General features: G+C 46.8%; 1 protein-coding gene across 1 annotated transcript in view; it reads left to right on the forward strand.

Annotated features, from left to right (window-relative positions):
• Positions 1-856: 856 nt before the first annotated feature.
• CDC34 (cell division cycle 34, ubiquitin conjugating enzyme) overlaps positions 857-20,326 on the forward strand; it is a 34,848-nt gene continuing 15,378 nt past the window's right edge. Inside the window, exon 1 of the mRNA XM_087874416.1 lies at positions 857-1,288. Within this exon, the coding sequence (XP_087730542.1) occupies positions 1,112-1,288 (177 nt within the window). The 5' untranslated portion in view covers positions 857-1,111. The remainder of the gene's footprint in view (positions 1,289-20,326) is intronic.

The raw sequence follows: 20,326 nt of genomic DNA on the forward strand, positions 1-20,326 counted from the left end.
TTGGGGTTTTAATCTCTCTGGGCCAAATTATTTAATTCAATTTTATTTCTGTTTTTTAAATTTTTCTATGTATGTATTTTATTGTTGGCTGTTCACCGCCCTGAGTCCTTCGGGAGAAGGGCGGTATACAAATTAAATAAAAGTAAAGTACAGTAAAAATGATCATAAAAGACTTCAAATGGCTCTTTTGAGTGTTTAAGGTTACAGACCCCTGACCTAAACTATGCCTGAATAAGCAACCCGGGTTAGGAAAATGTAGTCAAGTCAGCCAATCTTCCCGGTGAAATGCATCAACGCAGAGGCACAAGGTGTGATGATGCACAGCAACCTTCACAGGGCCGGTGAAAAGAGGGAATCATTGCATTTTTTCCCCCCTAAATTGTAACCTTGCTCAACCTTTTGCGGTGCAAAAAAACCCCATATAAATAAAAGAGTTCAGCTGTTCTCAGGCGGGTTGGGTGAGCGTTGCCAATAGGTCTCTCTGTATGACACAACGCATCCCCGTGACACACTTATTGCACACGCGGGGACACGTGTTTACCGTCCGGTGCTGGGAGGGGGGGAAAAAAATCTAAATAAACAACTTCGGATGGGCAATTCCCCAGCCGAGCCAACTTTCTCACGAAGGCGCGTGCGTGCTCCGCCCTCTGGCCCCGCTCGCTGTCGGGAATTGTAGTCCGGCCTCACGTGGGTGGGCGGGCGGGAGGGAGGCTACATTGAAAGGCGCTGCTCTCAAGTCTTGCTGGGAGATGTAGTCGTCTCCACGCCCTCCGGACCGCCCTCTCCGGAAATCCGTCTCTCATTGGTGGAGAAAGGCGGCGGTTTTTTTTTTCCCCCTCCACATCCCTCCCTCCCATCAAGAACTACGCGTCCCAGGGAGCACCGCGCGCGCGCTCTCTGTTGTCGTGCCGCCGCCTCTCAGTGGTGCGGTTGTTCGTGGCGCTCTTTCGGGTCCGCAGCGCTTCCGTTCTTTCTCCTTTCCTCTGCCCGGCCCGCCGCTGCTTTCCCGCCCGGTTCCCCCCTCCCCTTTCGCGGCCGGCGCATTCACGCGAGTCCCCGGCTTCGCTCGAGGCCTACGTCCTTTTATCGCCTCCTCCGTCAAGCCGGTGACATGGCGCGGCTGTCTGTGCCCAGCTCGCAGAAGGCCCTGCTGCTGGAGCTGAAAGGGCTTCAGGAGGAGCCCGTGGAGGGCTTCCGAGTCAGCCTGGTGGACGAGGGGGACCTCTACAACTGGGAGGTGGCCATCTTCGGGCCTCCCAATACGCATTACGAGGGTGGCTATTTCAAGGTAAGGAAAGGGGGCTGCCTCTGTGTGGGTGACTGTTTGGGGAGGGCACCCTCCTCTCTTTGGTGGTCTCTAAATGGGAGGTTGGATTACAGCTCCCATCATCCCCAGCCAGGTAAAGGATAACCAGGTAAGAGGCCAAGTCCAGACATTTTATTTTGGGATGGTAGAGATTTATTTATTCATTTATTTATTTGTCAAGTACCTATTAGGTAATATATGTAAGTATAAGCATGAATTGAATACGTAAAATGAATACAAATAAAGAGAATATTAGGACAGGGACGGTAGGCATCTTGGGGCGCTTATGCACACCTCTTACAGGCCTCTTAGGAATGGCGTGAGGTCAACCGTAGACAGTCTTAGGTTAAAATGTTGGGGTTAGGATCCAATGGGCAAATTTCTGTGAAGCAGCAGGGCAAAGAGGTGAAAATCCTGGAAGCCCAAAATGGGGGAACCAGGAAACAGCATCTCCAAGTGAGCTAGTTTCAAAAAGGTGAAAACCAAGAAGGTTAAAAAAAAAAAAAAAGATCAAAGTAGGGGGGGGGGAAACACAACTGGGGAAAGGAGGCTGGAAATCTCAAGTGTGGCCCCTTCCAGTTTGGGATGCCTGCCCTCCTCCTGGGTACCCACCTGAGCATAGGAGAAAATAGAGGGGACTTTCTTCCCAGTAGACACGTACCAACCAGGCGACAGACGCTATAAATCCCTCGGTCTAGATAGAAGTAAACAAAGCACCGCAGTCCTGGCTGGGTTCCTGCTGAAGAAGTGCCACCAAACTGGGTAGATCTCAAACCCAGTTCTGAGAAATTGAGCTTCTTGGAATAAATCCTACACCCACCCATCCACCCACCCACCCTCAGGGGGGATCTGATTACTTCTGCTAAACAACATGTGGATGGTTTTTGCTGCTCATTTTTAGGTTGGGGTTTAAATTGGTGCTAAGTAGCGCTTTTCAGAGGCAGGAGGATTTCTTTGTTGTTGTCGTTTTGGTCAGAATGACTGTATATATAAGCCTTTGGGATGGTTTCTCCCCCCCCCCACCTTCCTCTTTTTCCAATTTTTTTTTTTTTTTTTGGGCTAGCTATTGCTCATTTTTATGTCGGGTTAAATTGGGGGGTGGTCCTGGTCACACCTTTAAAGAGCACTTTTTAGATGTTACAAGGGTTTTGGGGGTGTTGTCTTGAGCAGAATTACTGTTCAAGCCTTATTATTTGTTTCCCTTCTCTTTTCCGGATTTGTACTTCTGTTTAAAGGAGTCATGGTTATAAAGAATAGCATGAGCAAGCAAGTGTGTGCGTGCTTGTGTGTTTTTGTTCGTGTGTTCACATCGCCATTTCCTGTTTACCGGGTTGCTTCCCAGATGTGTGGATTATAGTAGTTACAGAAATGAGAATTGATAATCCAACATTGAGGGAGTAAATGTTGAGGAAGACTGAAAAAGCTCCCCTTTTTAAACTTCCCTCTCCTCCCTTTTCTATATAACAATTTCAATTATTGGAAGAGACAATTTGGATTACTGCAGCTTCTCCCAATCAATCTAGAAATTGAGTAGGATAACCCTTTTCACTGCTTACACACTCCTGAGTTTTATTTCTCCTCTGAGCACAATTCCTCTGAGGAGAAACAAATCCTCAACCATTCTTCAATAACAGGAACAAATCCTGGTAATAGATATTTGGCTGCATGTTCTCCCCATCTAATAAATAAACAATTATTGTAGTAAAAAAATCCATATGTTTTCAAAATAATGAATGGGGTGAATTCATCGTTGTGAATTGATGGGACTTTTCTTGTACAGTTTTAATATGGATGTTTATTGTTTTTTAGATCTTGTTTATGGTTTTTATTGTTAGCCATCTTGAATGTGGGCTTGCTCTGAAACCTTGTTTTCAGGATTTTTCTTCCACAGTGCCTACAATTTCAACTCTTTGTTTCCCACAAAGCAGTATCAGGTTTTCATGCCATTTATGCATAATTTTGAATTCCTTTAGACAGAGGAACCCGAATGACAGGATCTGATGACTTCAAATTAAATTAAGTTTTAAAAAAAACAATTAAAAGCTGCTTTATTAGCAACCACATTAGGATAGCTTTTAATCACTGAAGGAATTGTTAATTCTGGATATCTTTTAAGGGGTGTCATGGTTCATTCCGCTTGTGGTTTACATTCTTTAAAAATTAGGGTCAGTTGATTATAGGACAGAGGTTTCTGTCTCAGTGGGGTAATGAATAGAAATTACAATGCGAGGAAGAACTGATGACTTCATGGACAAGTCTGGGTAATTTTCTTGGCACCCCATCTGTCTTTATCTGGCCTAAAACCTGAGATTTCCATTTCATTCCTCAACTTACAACAGTTTGTTTAGTAACCAAAGTTACAACAACATGGCAAAATGTGAATTATGACTGTTTTTCACACCTATGACCATTGCAGCATCCCCATGGTCACATGATCAGAATTCAAACGCTTGGCATCTGGTTCACATTTATGACGGTTGCAGATTCCTGGAGTTATGTGATCAGCTTTTGGGACCTTCTGCCGAGCAAAGTCAATGGGGAAGCCAGATTCACTTAACAACCGTGTTACTAACTTAACAGCTACAACGATTCACTTAACAACTGTGGCAAGAAAGCTTGTAAGACGGGGCAGATTTCACTTAACAAATGTCTCGCTTAGCAATATAAATTTGGGGCTCAATTGTGGTCCTAAGTTGAGGACTATGTCCAGTCCTACATCATCCAAAGACAATTAGGTGCTTTAGCTGGTAACAATAGAAAAATGTCGGTATTTAGGACAGCCTTTCCCAAACCCAAATGGTATTCCTGGACAATAATTTCCTTGAATCCCCAATTTTGACTAGAAAGGATGTGTAGAATGGGGGGGGGGGGAATAATAGAATGACTATGGCAAGCGGAAACAATGACAGTACCAGGTGCCTTGAGTGCAATCCCAAAACAACTGGAGCACCATTTGAATACTATCAGCATAGTCCACTGAGCCTTGGTATATACAAAAGTATGAAGGCTATTGCTTAATGCATTGTAAACCGCCCTGAGTCTCCGGAGAAGGGCGGCATATATAAAAATTGAACTAATAAATAAAATTGAACTAATAAAGTAACAAAATCAGTCAATTGCAAAAGGCAATATTATTTGGAACAACGTATATCCTGAGACGATACCCTTAGCACCAATCAACAGGAACCTGTGCCTACCCTAGGTCCTTGGGAAGGACTTGATAGGTGAAGAAAAAGTCAACATCCAGTCTAAACATCTGGCTGAGAAGAGATTGGACAACCATTTGTCTAAAATGGTATAGGGCAGGGGTGTCACACTCGAGGCCCGGGGGCCGGATTCGGCCCACGGGGTGCTTAGATCTGACCCACAGAGCCACCCTGGAAACAGCAGACTGGCCGGTGCTTCTGCCAGCAAAAACGGAGCTCGGGAGCCCATTCTCACTGGCAAAGCACTCAGGCCATCACAGATGCCCCCGACACAAGTGACATCGAGCTGGTCATGGCCCCCCTAGCCCCCCAAGGTCAAACACAACCCTGAAGCGGCCCTCAATGAAATCGAGTTTGACAAGCCTTAATAACACAACAGCCCGAAAAAACATCGCATCATGTGCTCTGATGCCGAACTACAGTATGCCGAAGTTTAGCCGACGTGTCGAAAAGGCATTAGGTTGGCAAAGGGAAACCAGCAATCCGTCCGAAGGGATCTTTTGTTTCATTACTGTTACTAATTTGGCAAGAAGACTAGAATTATGAGTAAGTGAAGATTTATCTCCTGGGTAAACAAATAAGAAGTTATAGATAAGTCCAGGGGAAGTGAAGTACAGGCTCTTCCGCCGAATGAAATCTGACTACGGAAATTTTCTGGGTTTGTAGGCTTATGTTGCAATTCCTTACTACTTCCTGGCCATGGTCTCACTTCCTTGCTCCCAGGCCTAGGTGGAGTTGTGGATGAGTCACCCCAAAGTCGGTGATGAACGACTTTATAAAGGCAGCTGCTGTTTTCCCTCAACTGTCTCAGCTGAAGCCTCGGGGTATACAGTCACCTGTGGGGATCCCATAGGCGTCCCAATGGCTTCTCCCATTTGGCTGGGCAAGGAAGGTATATTTTGCACATCAATATATTTTTAGTGTTTCAATTGTTTCACCTGCTTTAAAGAGCACTCAGAGAGCCCTATGAAGTGGGCCAGGGACATTGCCCCGATGTTAGCAGTGAGGAAGGCTGAATCTGAGCCATAAACGTGCCTAAGATCATCTAAACGATCCGACATTTGCTGCAGATCAATGGATTTATTATAACCAATATAAACAACCCCAAAGATGTAGAAAACTGCACAGGGATGGCCGTTCTCCAGAAGCCCCTCAGCGGTGAGGGCACCAGGCTAGAAAGCGGGAGATCGTGAGTTCTAGTAGCATCTTAGCCATGAAAGTCAGCTGGGTGACTTTGGGCCAATCACCAGGAGACAGGGAAATCTAGTTCCATCATAGAAATGAAAGCTAGCTGAGTGACTTTTAGGTCCATCACTAGGCGATGGGGACTTCTAGTCCTGCATTAAGTATGAAAACTAGCTGGGTGACCTTGGGCCAATCACCAGGAGACAGGGAAATCTAGTTCCATGATAGAAATGAAAGCCAAGTGGGTGACTTTACGCCAATCACCAGGAGACAGGGAAATCTAGTTCCATGATAGAAATGAAAGCCAAGTGGGTGACTTTACGCCAATCACCAGGAGACAGGGAAATCTAGTTCCATCATAGAAATGAAAGCCAACTGGGTGACTTTAGGCCAGTCACCAGGCTACAGGGAGTTCTGGTCCTGCATTAAATATGAAAGCTGGCTGGGTGAACTTCAGCCAATCACCAGGAGACAGGGAATTCTAGTTCTGCCTTAGGCATGAAAGCCAGCTGGGTGACCTTGGGCCAATCACCAGGAGACAGGAAGTTCTAGTCCTGCCTTAGGCATAAAAGCCAGCTGGGTGACCTCCAGCCAGTCACCAGGAGGCAGGGAGTTCTAGTCCTGCCTTAGACAAAAGCCAGCTGGGTAGTCTTGAGCCAGATATTCTGTTGGCCCAACTCACCTCCCAGGATTGCTGTGGGGGAAATGGGAGAAGGAAAGTGTGTTGGATATGCTGGCCATTTTGAATTATTTCTAAAAGACAATATGATAAAGGCAGGATACAAATCAAAGAACAGGTTAAAAGAAACAGGATGGAAAAGAAGCAAGAGCACTCAAAACAAGTCAGATGGTCCAGCCACAAGGTTAAAATGGGGCAAAGTCTCTCAGATGTCTCACTTAACAACAGAAATTTTGGGCTCCATTGTGGTCGTAAGTCGAGGATGGCCTGTATGCTGACATTGTGAACTGCTCAGAGAGTGCCCGTAGAACGCTACGGAGCAGTATACAGGTAAGTCCTCAACTTACAACCATAACGGAGACCAACATTTCTGTTGTTAACCGAGACATTGGTGAAGTGAGTTTTGCCCCATTTGACGACCTTTCTTGCCACCGTTGTTAAGTGAAGCGCTGCAGTTGATAAGTTAGTCAGGCGGGATTTAAGTGAATCTGGGCCCTCTAGGCTCTGTTGTTTGTACATGGAAAGAAGAACATTGAAGCACGTTCAAAACCAAAGGCTTATAGGAACTCGATTGTTTAATCACACAAAATCTGGTTCATGCCCTGTAATGGAGCGGGGGCAGGGCGGGGACGGGCAAATGCATCCAATTTAATTAATGTATCCCTTAAAGCCAAAGCTTACTAAATGCACGGGAGCATTGGCAGCATACACCCAGGCTCAGAAAGACCCAAGCTGCGATTACCAGCTGCAGTGACCTGCTTCCTATTAGTTGTATTTTGTAGGGCTGCTCTTTTTAAATGGTATATTGAAGAGGATCTCTTCAGCTAACCACCAATCCGTACGAAGAAGAAGAAAAAAAAGCAATATTATTTCATAAAAACTTGTAAACTTGCAAGATTCATTTTTCTTGCCGTATACGTGCATATATCCAAATTAGTCTGTGTTGTTTCTCTGTGTGTCACATAATATATGTGGGCATAAGCATAATTTTTGTATTTATTTATTTTGTCATGTTTATGTAGGGTATGTTGGTGGTGACCCTTTGAGAGCTCTGTGCAACGAAGTTTCATTTAAATGTATGCCGATAAGTGTACCTTCAACGTGACAATAAAGTTATTGTTTTATTCTACTCTATTCTGCATTCTATTCTATTCTGTATTCTATATTCTATATTTTATTTTATTCTATATTCTATTTATTCTTTTCTTTTTTTCTATTCTATTCCATTCCATTCTACTTATTATGCTATGCTATGCTATGCTATTCTATTCTATTCTATTCTATTCTATTCTATTCTATTCTATTCTATTCTATTCCATTCCATTCCATTCCATTCCATTCTATTCTATTCTATTCTATCCCATTCCATTCCATTCCATTCCATTCCATTCTATTCTATTCTATTCAGAATGAAAATACAATTAAGCATGTAATTGCCTGTTTAGACCTGGGTGGGCAACTCTGCCTCCTTTATGACCTGTGAACTTCATCTCCCAGAATTCCTGAGCCTGATACTTTGGCAATAATTAATAGATCTGATTTTTTTTTTTTTAAAAGGAAATATTCATCCCACATATATAGGTAGGAGTTCATTTAGTGACCATTCCATGTTGCAACAGCACTGAAAAAAGTGACTTAGGACCGTTTTTTCACACTTACGACCGGTGCAACATCCCCAGGGTCACGGGATCAAAGTTCAATCGCTTGGCAACTGTCTCATATTTATGACGGTTGCAAGGTCCCAAGGTCATATGAGCGCCTTTTGCGACCTCCTGACAAGCAAAGTCAGCGGAGAAGGCGGATTCCTTTCACAGCCGTGTCAGTAACTTAACCACTGCAGTGATTCACTTAACAAATGTGGCAAGAAAGATCATACAATGGGGCAAAATTCACTTAACAACTGTCTTACTTAGCAACAGAAATTTTGAGCTCAATTCTGGCCGTAAGGCGAGGACTACCTGTCCCCTTGTTGTTCATTACAGTTAGTCCTTGATTTATATCCACCATAGAGGCCGGGAATCTCCATTACTAAGTAAAGCAGTCGTTAAGTGAGGCGTGCCCAATTTCTCAACCTCTTTTTGCCACGGTTGTGAAGCAAATCCCAGCAGATGTTAAGTGACTCGCACGGTCGTTAAGCAAATCCGGCTTCCTCCATTGATTTTGCTGGCTGGAAGCAAATGGGGAAAGTTGCACAGGGCGATCACATGACCCCAGGCAGTTGCAGCAACCGTCACAAATACATGTCAGTTGCCAAGCATCCGAATTTGGATCGTGTGATCTTGGGGATGCTGTTTATGGTCATAAGGACGAGGATCAGTCCTAAGTCTATTTTCAGTGCTATTGTAACTCTGAATAGCTACTAAACCAGGGGTGGGCAACTGTGGCCCTTTTACAACCTGTGGACTTCAACTCCCAGAATTCCTGAGACAGTCCACAGGTTGTAAAAGGGCCACAGTTGCCCACCCCTGCACTAAACAAACGGTTTGTAAGTCGGGGACTGCCTGTTTACAGCATATTGATAGGTGATTATTTTTTTTTAACGGAGATGAGTAGCAATAGTAATGAGTAAAATAATAGTAACTGTAAGAGGGATCTTGGGGAGCTAGACAATCATTTAGATATGAGCAGGGGTGGGTTCTAAATTTTTTTACTACCGGTTCTGTGGGCGTGGCTTATTCTGTGGGTGTGGCTTGGAGGTCATGTGACTAGGTGGGCGTGGCTAGCTGGTCAGAGTCATCTCTGGAAGGTCCTCACACTTACGACCTGACTCATTTGTTTGCTTTTAACACTGATCAGCTGTAGGACGGCCCTTTGAAGCCCCCTGGCAAGAGTTTAAACAGTTTTTTCCCTCTAGTCATCAGCTGGGACTCAGGAGGCAGCAATAGATTGGGGGTGGGGCCAAATAAAAGGTAAGGGTGGGGTGGGAGGGCGGGGGGGAGAACCGGTTCAGTGACGTCATATCGTCACCGCTACCGGCTCGGCCGGACCAGACCGAACTGGGAGGAACCCACCACTGGATATGAGCCAGCCATGTGCAGCAGCTGCCAAAAATGCCAACACGGTTCTGGGCTGCATAAACAGAGGGATAGAATCAAGATCACGTGAAGTCTTAATACCACTTTATAATGCCTTGGTAAGGCCACACTTGGAATCCTGCATCCAGTTTTGGTCACCACGATGTAAAAAAGATGTGGAGACTCTAGAACAGAGGTGTCAAACTTAAGGCCCGCAGTCTGGATCCAACCCATGGGGTGCTTAAATCAGACCCGCGGGGCCAGCCTGGAACTTTCAAAGAGCCTCTGCGAGCCAAACACGGGCCGCATAGGGGCCTCTGCCAGTGTTGTGGCTCCGTTACCGGAGCCTGTGTCATCGTCAGGAGAGGACTCCAAGAGTGAAGGGGAGGAGTTGGCCAGGCCTCCCTCTCCAGGACCCTCCTCTCTGGCAATGCCTTCGGTGTCCGCCGAAGGGCAAGAGATAGGGCCAGGGCCAAGCACGTCCACACAGCCACAGATGGACAGTGATGAGGGTAATGAGTCTTGGCTGGATCCACGCCAGCATCGCAGAGATAAGCGCATGCAACAGAAGAAAGGGCGTGCCTGAGATTAGGCTGAGTCACTGGACCACACCCCACAGGATATAAAAGGGAGCGTGGTGGCCAGTCAAACCTTGTGACGAAAAAAGCTGAAAGCTTCCACGCCATTCTGCATTGCCGGACTTTTGCTTTAAGACTTTGCTGGAGTATCTCTGGACTTGATGAATTCCGTAATTATTGAGCTGCTTTCCTTTGATGTATCAGAAGTGGGGAGAAGTTATCTCTCCTCTTTGTAAATAATAAACTCTTGGCAGGCAGCCACTAGGTTGTTGCCAAGTTCCGTTATCATAAGGAAAAGGATTTTGCCAGCTGGTTTGGTCTTTAACTCCTGAACGTCTGTTGGTGTGTCTGCGTGGGGTTGGGGACAGAACAGCCAGGGGTGAAATCCAGCCACGTATATCCGGCTAGGGCGAACCGATAGCGTCAGCTGCGGGAAAGCTCCGCCCACCCGCACGGACGTCATGATGTCTGTCAGCACTTCAACGCTGGCATAGAGAGCAGAGGAGAGAGAGAGATAAGCTCTGAACTTTTGCCTGCTAAATCCCTTTGAAGTCGGGTTGTCGTGGAAATGAGGAGGGGGGGGACATTCCTGGGAAATGACGAGACAAGAAGTCTGAAGAATGATTTGTAAGATAGCCAATGAGAAGCAGAGATTTGGGGATCGGAACGGGAGGGATTGGGGGGCAAAAGGTCAGTCTTGTCCACATCGAGTCATGATCCGATGGCTGTGCTCAATTAAAGAAAAGATTTCCTTAAAGATTGGCAGTTTGGAAATTCATTTATTTTGAGATAGCATCAAAGTCTGACAGAGTCACCTTTTTGTGACATTTTAAACCTCTGTGCATGCACAGACGACGGTGTGCGCACATTGGCGAACCAGTAAGGAAGGTAAGTGAATGTCATCCCTGCTCTGCGCGGTCTGTTTTCGGCTGGGAAAAGTGCTGCAGGAGGCCATGGAGGCCAGAAATGAGGTGCGGATGGGCTGCACAAGGTCCCCCGTGCCCCATTTTGGCCAGCAGGGTGCTTTAGGTGGCATCCGCCCCGTCTTCCCCCCTTCCCCTTCGCTCCCTGCCAGCTTGCGGAGAACTACAATGCTGATCCAGCCCTCAAAGAGTTTGACACCCCTGCTCTTGAAAGAGTGCAGAGAAGACCCAAGAAAGGTGATTAGGGCACTGGAGGCTAAAACGCATGAAGAACGGTTGCAGGAACTGGGTATGTCTAGTTCAGGGGTCATGCAACCTTAAATACTCAAAGAGCCATTTGGACCCGTTTCCCACAGAAAAGAAAATACCGGGAGCCACAAAACCTGGGTGGGCGTGGCCAACTCGATGTCACTCACTTCTGGTGGAAGTGAGTGACATCGAGTTGGCCACGCCCACCCAGGTTTTGTGGCTCCCGGTGGCCCCTCTAGCCACGCCTACCCAGCCGGTCATTAGGGCAGAGAACCAGTTATTAAAAAACACCGGGAACCACAAAATCCTTTCTCCCCTCCCTCTCTCTGTATCTCTCTATGTCTCTCTCTGTGTCTGCCCTGGCTGCTTCTCCATTCCCCGCCGTCGCCCTTACCTTCTAAAGCCAGGCGAGGAGTGACTGGGAGGGGAGGGCGAGGGGCAGGGCCAGCCAGTGGTGGGATCACCTGACAAGGAGCCACAGCAGAGGGCCCAAAGAGCCGCATGTGGCTCCGGAGCCACAGGTTGCTGACCCCTGGGTTAGTCTTATGAAAAGGAAGACTAGAGGAGACATGATAGCAGTCTTCCAATATCTCAGGGGCGGCCACAAAGAAGAGGGAGTCAAGCTATTCTCCAAAGGACCAGAAGGCCAGACAAGGAATAATAGATGGAAACTAACCAAGGAGAGAAGCAACTTAAAACTAAGGAGAAATTGCCCGACAGTGAGAACAATTAACCAGTGGAACGACTTGCCTCCAGAAGCTGTGAATGCTCCAACACGGGAGGTTTTTAAGAAGAGATTGGACAGCCATTTGTCTGAAATGGTATATGGCTTCCTGCCTTAAGTAGGGGGTTGGACTAGAAGACCTCCAAGGTCCCTTCCAACTCTTTTATTCTATTCTAAATGAGAAAAGAACCCACTCTCTATTAATAAAAAGTTTGTCTGCTTCATTTGTTTGCCCCCGGCAATTGGTTGTTATACATGTTGATAAACTTGGGGCAGTGTCTAATTGACAGAAGGCGAGAGAACCCCGGGTGGTGCTCGAAACTTAAAAATACCGAAATAGGTTAGGAGGAAGTCAGAAAGTGTTGTGTGGATGTTTGCTTTGCGTGACTCACTGTGTTTTCGAGTTTCGGGTCCCATGATAAGGTTAAGAACAAAGAAGGCATCTGGCAAGTTATCCATGCTTCGCACCCTTGTGATGTCATAAAATGTTTACAAAAATTACCAGCAAATAGTGTCGTTTGCTTTCAGAGCGGTGTATCACAAGCCCTGACAACAGATGTTGTCTACGCAAAATTTAGGTGCTGGGTCAGAGGTGTTGAGACTTCTGGGCAATATGGGAGCAAGTCAGGGGTGGGTTCTAAATTTTTTTACTACTGGTTCTGTGGGTGTGGCTTATTTTGTGGGTGTGGCTTGGATGTCATGTGACTATGTGGGCGTGGCTAGATGGTCAGAGTCGTTTCTGGAAGGTCCTCGCACTTATGACCCGACTCATTTGTTTGCTTTTAACACTGATCAGCTGTAGGACGGCCCTTTGAAGCCCCGCGGCAAGAGTTTAAACAGTTTTTTTCCCTCTAGTCATCAGCTGGGACTCAGGAGGCAGCAATAGATTGGGGGTGGGACCAAATAAAAGGTAAGGGGGTGGGAGGGCGGGGGGGGAGAACCGGTTCGGTGACGTCATATCGTCACCGCTACCGGCTCAGCTGAACCGGACCGAACCAGGAGGAACCCACCACTGGAGCAAGTACACCATATGTTCCAAAAAAATATCACAAATATCCATTTTACAGTTACAATCGTTCATTTCATTACCATTTGAAGTTACAAGAGCACCGAGAAAAGTGACTTACGACCATTTTTCACACTTAACGACCGTTGCAGCATCCCCATGATCGTGTACAGGTAGTCCTCGGTTTACGACCACAATGGAGCCCAAAATTTCTGTTGACAAGTGAGACATTTTGTGAAGTGGGTTTTGCCCCATTTGACGTCCTTTCTTTGCCACAGGTGTTAAGTGAATCGCTGCAGTTGACAGGTTAGTAACCCGGTTGTTAAGTGAATCCGGCTTCCCCATTGGCTTTGCTTGTCGGGAGGTCGCAAAAGGGGATCACGTGACCTTGGAGACACAGCAACGGTCATAAATATGAACCAAAGCTGAGGAATTCTGGGAGTTGAAGTCCACAAGTCTTAAAGTTGCCAAGGTTGGAGACCCCTGATTCAGATCATGGTTGTCCCCAAAATGCTTTTCCAAAAACCAACTGCAACTTTCTTTTTTTTTTTCCTTGAAAACGTTTTGCTCCTCATCCAAGACGCTTCTTCCGTTCTGTCTGTTAGAACAGAAGAAGCTTCTTAGACGAGAAGCGAAACGCCTTCACGGAAAAAAAAAACAAAGAAAGTTGCAGTTGGAAAGTTGCAGTTGCAGCTGAAACAAGAGCCTTGGTAGTACAGTGGTCTAAGGCACCCTGTTATTAAGACCAGATGCCTGCAATTACTGCAGGTTCGAATCTCGCCAAGGCTCAAGGTTGACTCAGCCTTCCATCCTTTCTAAGGTAGGTAAATTGAGGACCCAGTTTGTGGGGGCAATAAACTGACTTTGTATAAATATACAAAAGGATGAAGGCTATTGCTGAGCACATTGTAAGCCGCCCTGAGTCTCCGGAGAAGGGCGGCATATAAATCAAATTAAAAAAAACCCAAAAAAACCAAAATCCAGTTGCCTTTGGGGGAAAAAAAGCATCTTTGCGACCTCCATCTTTTACTCGAGAATCAAAGCTGGGGCAGTCTCGTTTTGTTTTTTGTTTTTTTTTCCTCAAACTTTCTTACTTTCCTGGACGAAACTCGTATTTTAACGAACCGTTGCTGTATATTTTCTTCATGGTCCTCTCGGCTCATTTACACATTTTTTTTTTTTTGTAGGAAAATCTTGTGCCGCTTCTGGTTCCTTCGAACCTAAAGGGATTACTGGCGGGTGGCTCTCTTTAACAGATTAGAGCTGATATATCTTTTTTTCCACTAATCGATTTATAGTATCATCTGCCAGATCTATTTGTGATTCACCATCGAGTTCACTGTTATTGTGGACTCCTTAGAACAGAGTTTCTCAACCTTGGTAGCTTGAAGATGGGTGGACTTCAACTCCCAGAATCCCCCAGCCAGCAGCGCTGGCTGGGGGATTCTGGGAGTTGAAGTCCACCCATCTTCAAGCTTCCAAGGTTGAGAAACACTGTCTTAGAAGCAGTGTTGTTCCCTGACAATATATTGTAGTTAATTACAATATACTGTGTTTCCCCGAAAATAAGACCCTGACTTATATTTTTTTGAACCCCAAAATTAAAGCTTGGCCTTATTTTCGGGGAGGTCTTATTATTTTGGGGCGTGTGGAGGAAGACGGGGCTCCTCTTGCCGTCTTACCTGATTTCCAACTCTGTCTCCCTAACCCTAACCAGAGGAAATGGCGGGGACCGGCTCTGCATGCGTTTAAATATTTTCAGGGAGGGCTTATTTTCGGAGAGGGCTTATTTTAGCGCATGCGCTCAAAAGCCCAACTGGGCTTATTATCAGGGGAGGGCTTATTTTTGGGGAAACACGGTAGAGAATCTGGTAGACTGATCCTGGGCTTTTTTTTTTTTTTCAAAATTTGTTGTATTTATGGTTACAGATAGTCCTTGTCTTACAACAGTTCATTTAGTGACTGTTTGAAGATACGGTACTAGAAAAAGCAACTTTGTGACCGTTTTTCACACTTCTGCTGCAGCACGTGATCAAAATTGTTGATCCCCTGTAGTCACCTGATCAAAATTCAGATGGTTGGCCACTGACTCATATTTACGACGGTTGCAGTGTCCCGGGGGGGTTGAGTGTCACGTGATCCCCATTTGCGACCTTCCGACAAGGAAAGTCGATGGGGAAGCCAAGATTCGTTTAACCACCAGTGTTAATTAACTTACCAACTTTACTTACTCTTTGAAGGGGGAGCAAACCATTTGTTAAGTGGGTTTTGCTCCACTTTAAGGACTTTTCCTGCCACCGTTAAGTGAACCGCTGCCGTTGTTAATTGAACTCCCACAGAGTTGGTCTCCTCTGGGTCCCGTCAGCTAAACAATGCCGGCTGGCGGGCCCGCGGGGGAGGGCCTTCTCTGTGGCTGCCCCAGCTCTCTGGAACCAGTTACCTCCTGAGGTCCGGACCATCCCCACCCTATTGGGCTTCCGGAAAGCGGTGAAGACCTGGCTTTTCCGGCAGGCCTGGGGCCGTTGATCTCGCTCTTGTGATCTGGCGAGATTTGGCCATGAATGGTGTGAATGGGTTTTTAATGTTTTTAATTTTTCAATGTCTTTTTATAATGATTTTTTAAAACTAAACTAAACTAAACTAAACTAAACTAAACTAAACTAAACTAAACTAAACTAAACTAAACTAAACTAAACTAAACTAAACTAAACTAAACTAAACTAAACAACAGGCATTTTGGGATGAATAGTCATAAATCGAGGACTGCCTGTACAACCTCCCCCCCACAACTCGTACAATTTAAAGCTTTTTGAAGAGGTATATTTTTTCTACCCGTCCCGAGAATGTACGGTATGTTTCCCTTTCGGCAAACATTTCAATACATCCTTGTTGAGAACGAGTTTGGCCTAGTGGTTAAAGCCACCAGGCTAGAAACCGGGAGATGCGGCGTTTTAGCCTTCCCTCAGGCCCGAGACCAAAACCGGGTGACTTTGGGCCAGTCCCTCTCTTGCAGCCCTAGGAAAAAGGCCAGGACAAAGCACTTTCAGAAACATTGCCTCCCCCTTCTGCCCCCCCCCAAAAAAAACCCTGCAGGGAGTTGTCTTCTCTTCGGGTTGTCCTCAATTTACGACAACTCGTTTAGTGACCGCTTGAAGGAACAGCGGCACTGGAAAAAAAGTGACTAGCTGCGGCTAGCCCTGCGGTGATGAAGCTGCCGAGGACTGTTATTATCTTTGTGTGGTTTCAATTGTACTTTCGCTGCTGAGTAATCAGAAAGCAAAGGTAGTGCAGATCAGAACTTAATTGCTACCGTAGGTTTTTGTGTGTGTGTATGTGTGTAATTTCTCTACTTCTATTCATCCCTGCTTGGATTTATTATTATTTTTTTAATTTCTTCGCTTCTGTGTTAAGCGTGAGAAACATTCCACTTTGAACCTGTTTGCGCTGGAAACGTCAGAAAATGTCCATTGGAGCAGGGGTCTCCAACCTTGGCAACTTTAAGCCTGGAGGACTTCAACTCCCAGAATTCTGGGAGTTGAAGTCCACCAGGCGTAAAGTTGGCTGAGGAATTCTGGGAGTTGAAGTCCACCCGGCGTAAAGTAGGCTGAGGAATTCTGGGAGTTGAAGTCCACCAGGTGTAAAGTCAGCTGAGGAATTTTGAGAGTTGAAGTCCACCAGGCGTAAAGTTGGCTGAGGAATTCTGGGAGTTGAAGTCCACCCAGCGTAAAGTTGGCTGAGGAATTCTGGGAGTTGAAGTCCACCCAGCGTAAAGTTGGCTGAGGAATTCTGGGAGTTGAAGTCCACCCGGCGTAAAGTAGGCTGAGGAATTTTGGGAGTTGAAGTCCACCAGGTGTAAAGTCGGCTGAGGAATTCTGGGAGTTGAAGTCCACCAGGTGTAAAGTCGGCTGAGGAATTCTGGGAGTTGAAGTCCACCAGGCGTAAAGTCGGCTGAGGAATTCTGGGAGTTGAAGTCCACCCAGCGTAAAGTTGGCTGAGGAATTCTGGGAGTTGAAGTCCACCAGGCGTAAAGTTGGCTGAGGAATTCTGGGAGTTGAAGTCCACCAGGCGTAAAGTCGGCTGAGGAATTCTGGGAGTTGAAGTCCACCCGGTGTAAAGTCGGCTGAGGAATTCTGGGAGTTGAAGTCCACCAGGCGTAAAGTCGGCTGAGGAATTCTGGGAGTTGAAGTCCACACGGCGTAAAGTCGGCTGAGAAATTCTGGGAGTTGAAGTCCACACGACGTAAAGTCGGCTGAGGAATTCTGGGAGTTGAAGTCCACCAGGCGTAAAGTCGGCTGAGGAATTCTGGGAGTTGAAGTCCACCAGGCGTAAAGTCGGCTGAGGAATTCTGGGAGTTGAAGTCCACACGGCGTAAAGTCGGCTGAGGAATTCTGGGAGTTGAAGTCCACCAGGCTTAAAGTCGCCAAGATTGGAGACCCCTGCATTGGACAAAAGAGGCTCTAGTCTAGAGAATTTGAGATGCCTCCAAGCTTTAGCAAAAGTCGGACCAGTTCCAAAATATTTAAAAGCAGGACCTTCCTCAAAGCTTGGAATGGTTCAGAATGAAATGTTTTACACAGACCTGTTTCTCAGACACCTTGAGCAAGAAACAAGGAACTTTTTAAGTAGCATCGTATTTATTTGTTGTTTTTATCCCTCCCTTATTATTTTAACAAATAACTCAAGGCGGTAAACATATCCAGCACACCTTCCTCCTAGTTTCCCCACAACAACAACCTTACGGGGTGGAGGGTTGGGCTGAGAGAGTCCAAAGTAATCCATCTGTTTTTCATGGCTAAGGCAGGACTAGAACTCACCATCTCCTGGTGATTGGCCCCAAATCACCCAGCCCAGCTTTCATGGCTGAGGCAGAACTAGAACTCACTGTCTCCTGGTAATTGTCCCGAAGTCACCGAGCCCCAATTTCATGGCTAAGGGAGGGCTAGAATTCACCATCTCCTGGTGATTGGCCCCAAATCACCCAGTTGGCTTGCATGCCTAAGGCAGGACTAGAACTCAACATCTCCTGGCGACTGACCCAAAGTCACCCAGCCCAGCTTTCATTGCTGAGGCAGAACTAGAACTCACTGTCTCCTGGTAATTTTCCCGAAGTCACCGAGCCCCAATTTCATGGCTAAGGGAGGGCTAGAACTCACCATCTCCTGGTAATTGACCCAAATCACCCAGCCCAGCTTTCATGGCTGAGGCAGGACTAGAACTCACTGTCGCCTGGTAATTGTCCCGAAGTCACTGAGCCCCGATTTCATGGCTAAGGCAGGACTAGAACTCACCGTCTCCTAGTGACTGTCCCAAAGCCACCCAGCCCAGCTTTCATGGCTGAGGCAGGACTAGAACTCACTGTCGCCTGGTAATTGTCCCGAAGTCACTGAGCCCCGATTTCATGGCTAAGGAAGGACTAGAACTCACCACCTCCTGATAATTAGCCCCAAATCACCCAGTTGGCTTTCATGCCTAAGGCAGGACTAGAACTCACCGTCTCCTAGTGACTGTCCCAAAGCCACCCCGCCCAGCTTTCATGGCTGAGGCAGGACTAGAACTCACTGTCTCCTGGTAATTTTCCCGAAGTCACCGAGCCCCAATTTCATGGCTAAGGGAGGGCTAGAACTCACCGTCTCCTAGTGACTGTCCCAAAGCCACCCAGCCCAGCTTTCATGGCTGAGGCAGGACTAGAACTCACTGTCGCCTGGTAATTGTCCCGAAGTCACTGAGCCCCGATTTCATGGCTAAGGAAGGACTAGAACTCACCACCTCCTGGTGATTAGCCCCAAATCACCCAGTTGGCTTTCATGCCTAAGGCAGGACTAGAACTCACCGTCTCCTAGTGACTGTCCCAAAGCCACCCCGCCCAGCTTTCATGGCTGAGGCAGGACTAGAACTCCTAATCTCCTGGTGATTGGCCCCATGTCACTCAGCTGTCTTTCAGGCCCAAGTAATCTTTATTGGAACCACGTGCCCCCACTTCACTGATTAAAGGATTTGAGACATTCATTCAGATCCGTGGCGTTTCTCCAGTTCTGTTCTCAAAGGCCTCCTTGTGAGCACAGAGACAAGGAACGAGGCTCTTCTAGGGTGTGACTAGACAAACTGGAAGCTGGGCTGCTCGAACTCAAAAAATAATAATAATAACCCTTTCTGCATGCAATGAGTAGCAGGATAAGCAGTTGGGGAGAAATGGGCTCAACCAGCTTGACAGGTCAAACATGAACAGCAAAGCTTGCGTGGCAGATTTCGCCAAAGGTTCAAGATTTAGAGTTTGGTTGGTGGAGACAAGCAGGTGTCAATGACTCATTTGTGGTCTCTGATGTTGGCAGACAAGCAAAATGTCTCCTGGGTTGAAATTTTGCCCTAACTTGCCAATCCTCCGCTTCCAACCACAGTTGGGATCAGGACTTTCCAATTGCTATCAACCGGAATAGAAGGGAAGGGACCTTGGAGATCTTCTAGTCCAACCCACTGCTTAAGCAGGAGACCGTATACCAGTGATGGATAACCTTTTTGCTGTCGTGTGCCAACAGCGGGGGAGCGCGGGGGTCGTGCTTGTGCCCACACCCGTAATTCAATGCTTCTGCGCCTCCCCCCCCACACGCGCATGTGCGTGTGGACCCCCTGCGCTCCCCACACTTTTGGCACGCGATGGCAAAAGGGTTACTGGTGGGCCTGGTAGGCCCGTTTTTTTACCCTCCCCAGGCTCCAGAGCCTTTCTAGGAGCCTGGGGAGGGCGAAAATGGCCTCCCCTACCCCCCAGAGGCCCTCCGGAGGCCGAAAATTTATTTATTTATTTATTATCAGGTTTATATACCGCCCTTCTCCCGAAGGACTCAGGGCGGTGCACAGCCAAAGTAAAAACATAAATACAAACATTAAAATACAGTTAAAAAGATATATATGCGTTTGGCCCCATAGTTAAAAAACCATAACAAACCTATTAAAAACATTTAAAAATGTGTTAAGCCAGCCCGGCTGGCTTAACACAGAAAAAGAAAGGTCTTTAGGGCATGGCGGAAGGCACCGAGGTCTTGGATTCTTCGTATCTTTGGGGGCAGCTGATTCCAGAGGACAGGTGCCCCCACAGAAAAGGCCCTCCCCCTGGGGGCCACCAGTCTACATTGCTTGGTCGATGGCACCCTGAGGAGGCCCTCTCTGTGGGAGCGCACCGGTCGGTGGGAGGTCGGTGGTGGCAGCAGGTGGTCTCGAAGATATCCTGTTTCCCAACTTCTGGTGGGACCGGAAAGCCCGAAAATAAGCTGGCCAGCGCACGCCTGCACATTGGAGCTGAGCTAGGGCAATGCTCACGTGTCCACGAATATGGCTCAGGTTCACCATCACGGCCCTATACCGTTCCAGACAAACGGCTGTCCAACCTCTTCTTAAAAATCTCCAGTGATAAAACATCCCACAACTTCTGAAGGCAAGTTAATTGGTTAATTGTCCTCACTGT

This window comes from Pantherophis guttatus, chromosome 1, assembly GCF_059756535.1.
Source record: "Pantherophis guttatus breed Tessera chromosome 1, ASM5975653v1, whole genome shotgun sequence".
NCBI lineage: Eukaryota > Metazoa > Chordata > Lepidosauria > Squamata > Colubridae > Pantherophis > Pantherophis guttatus.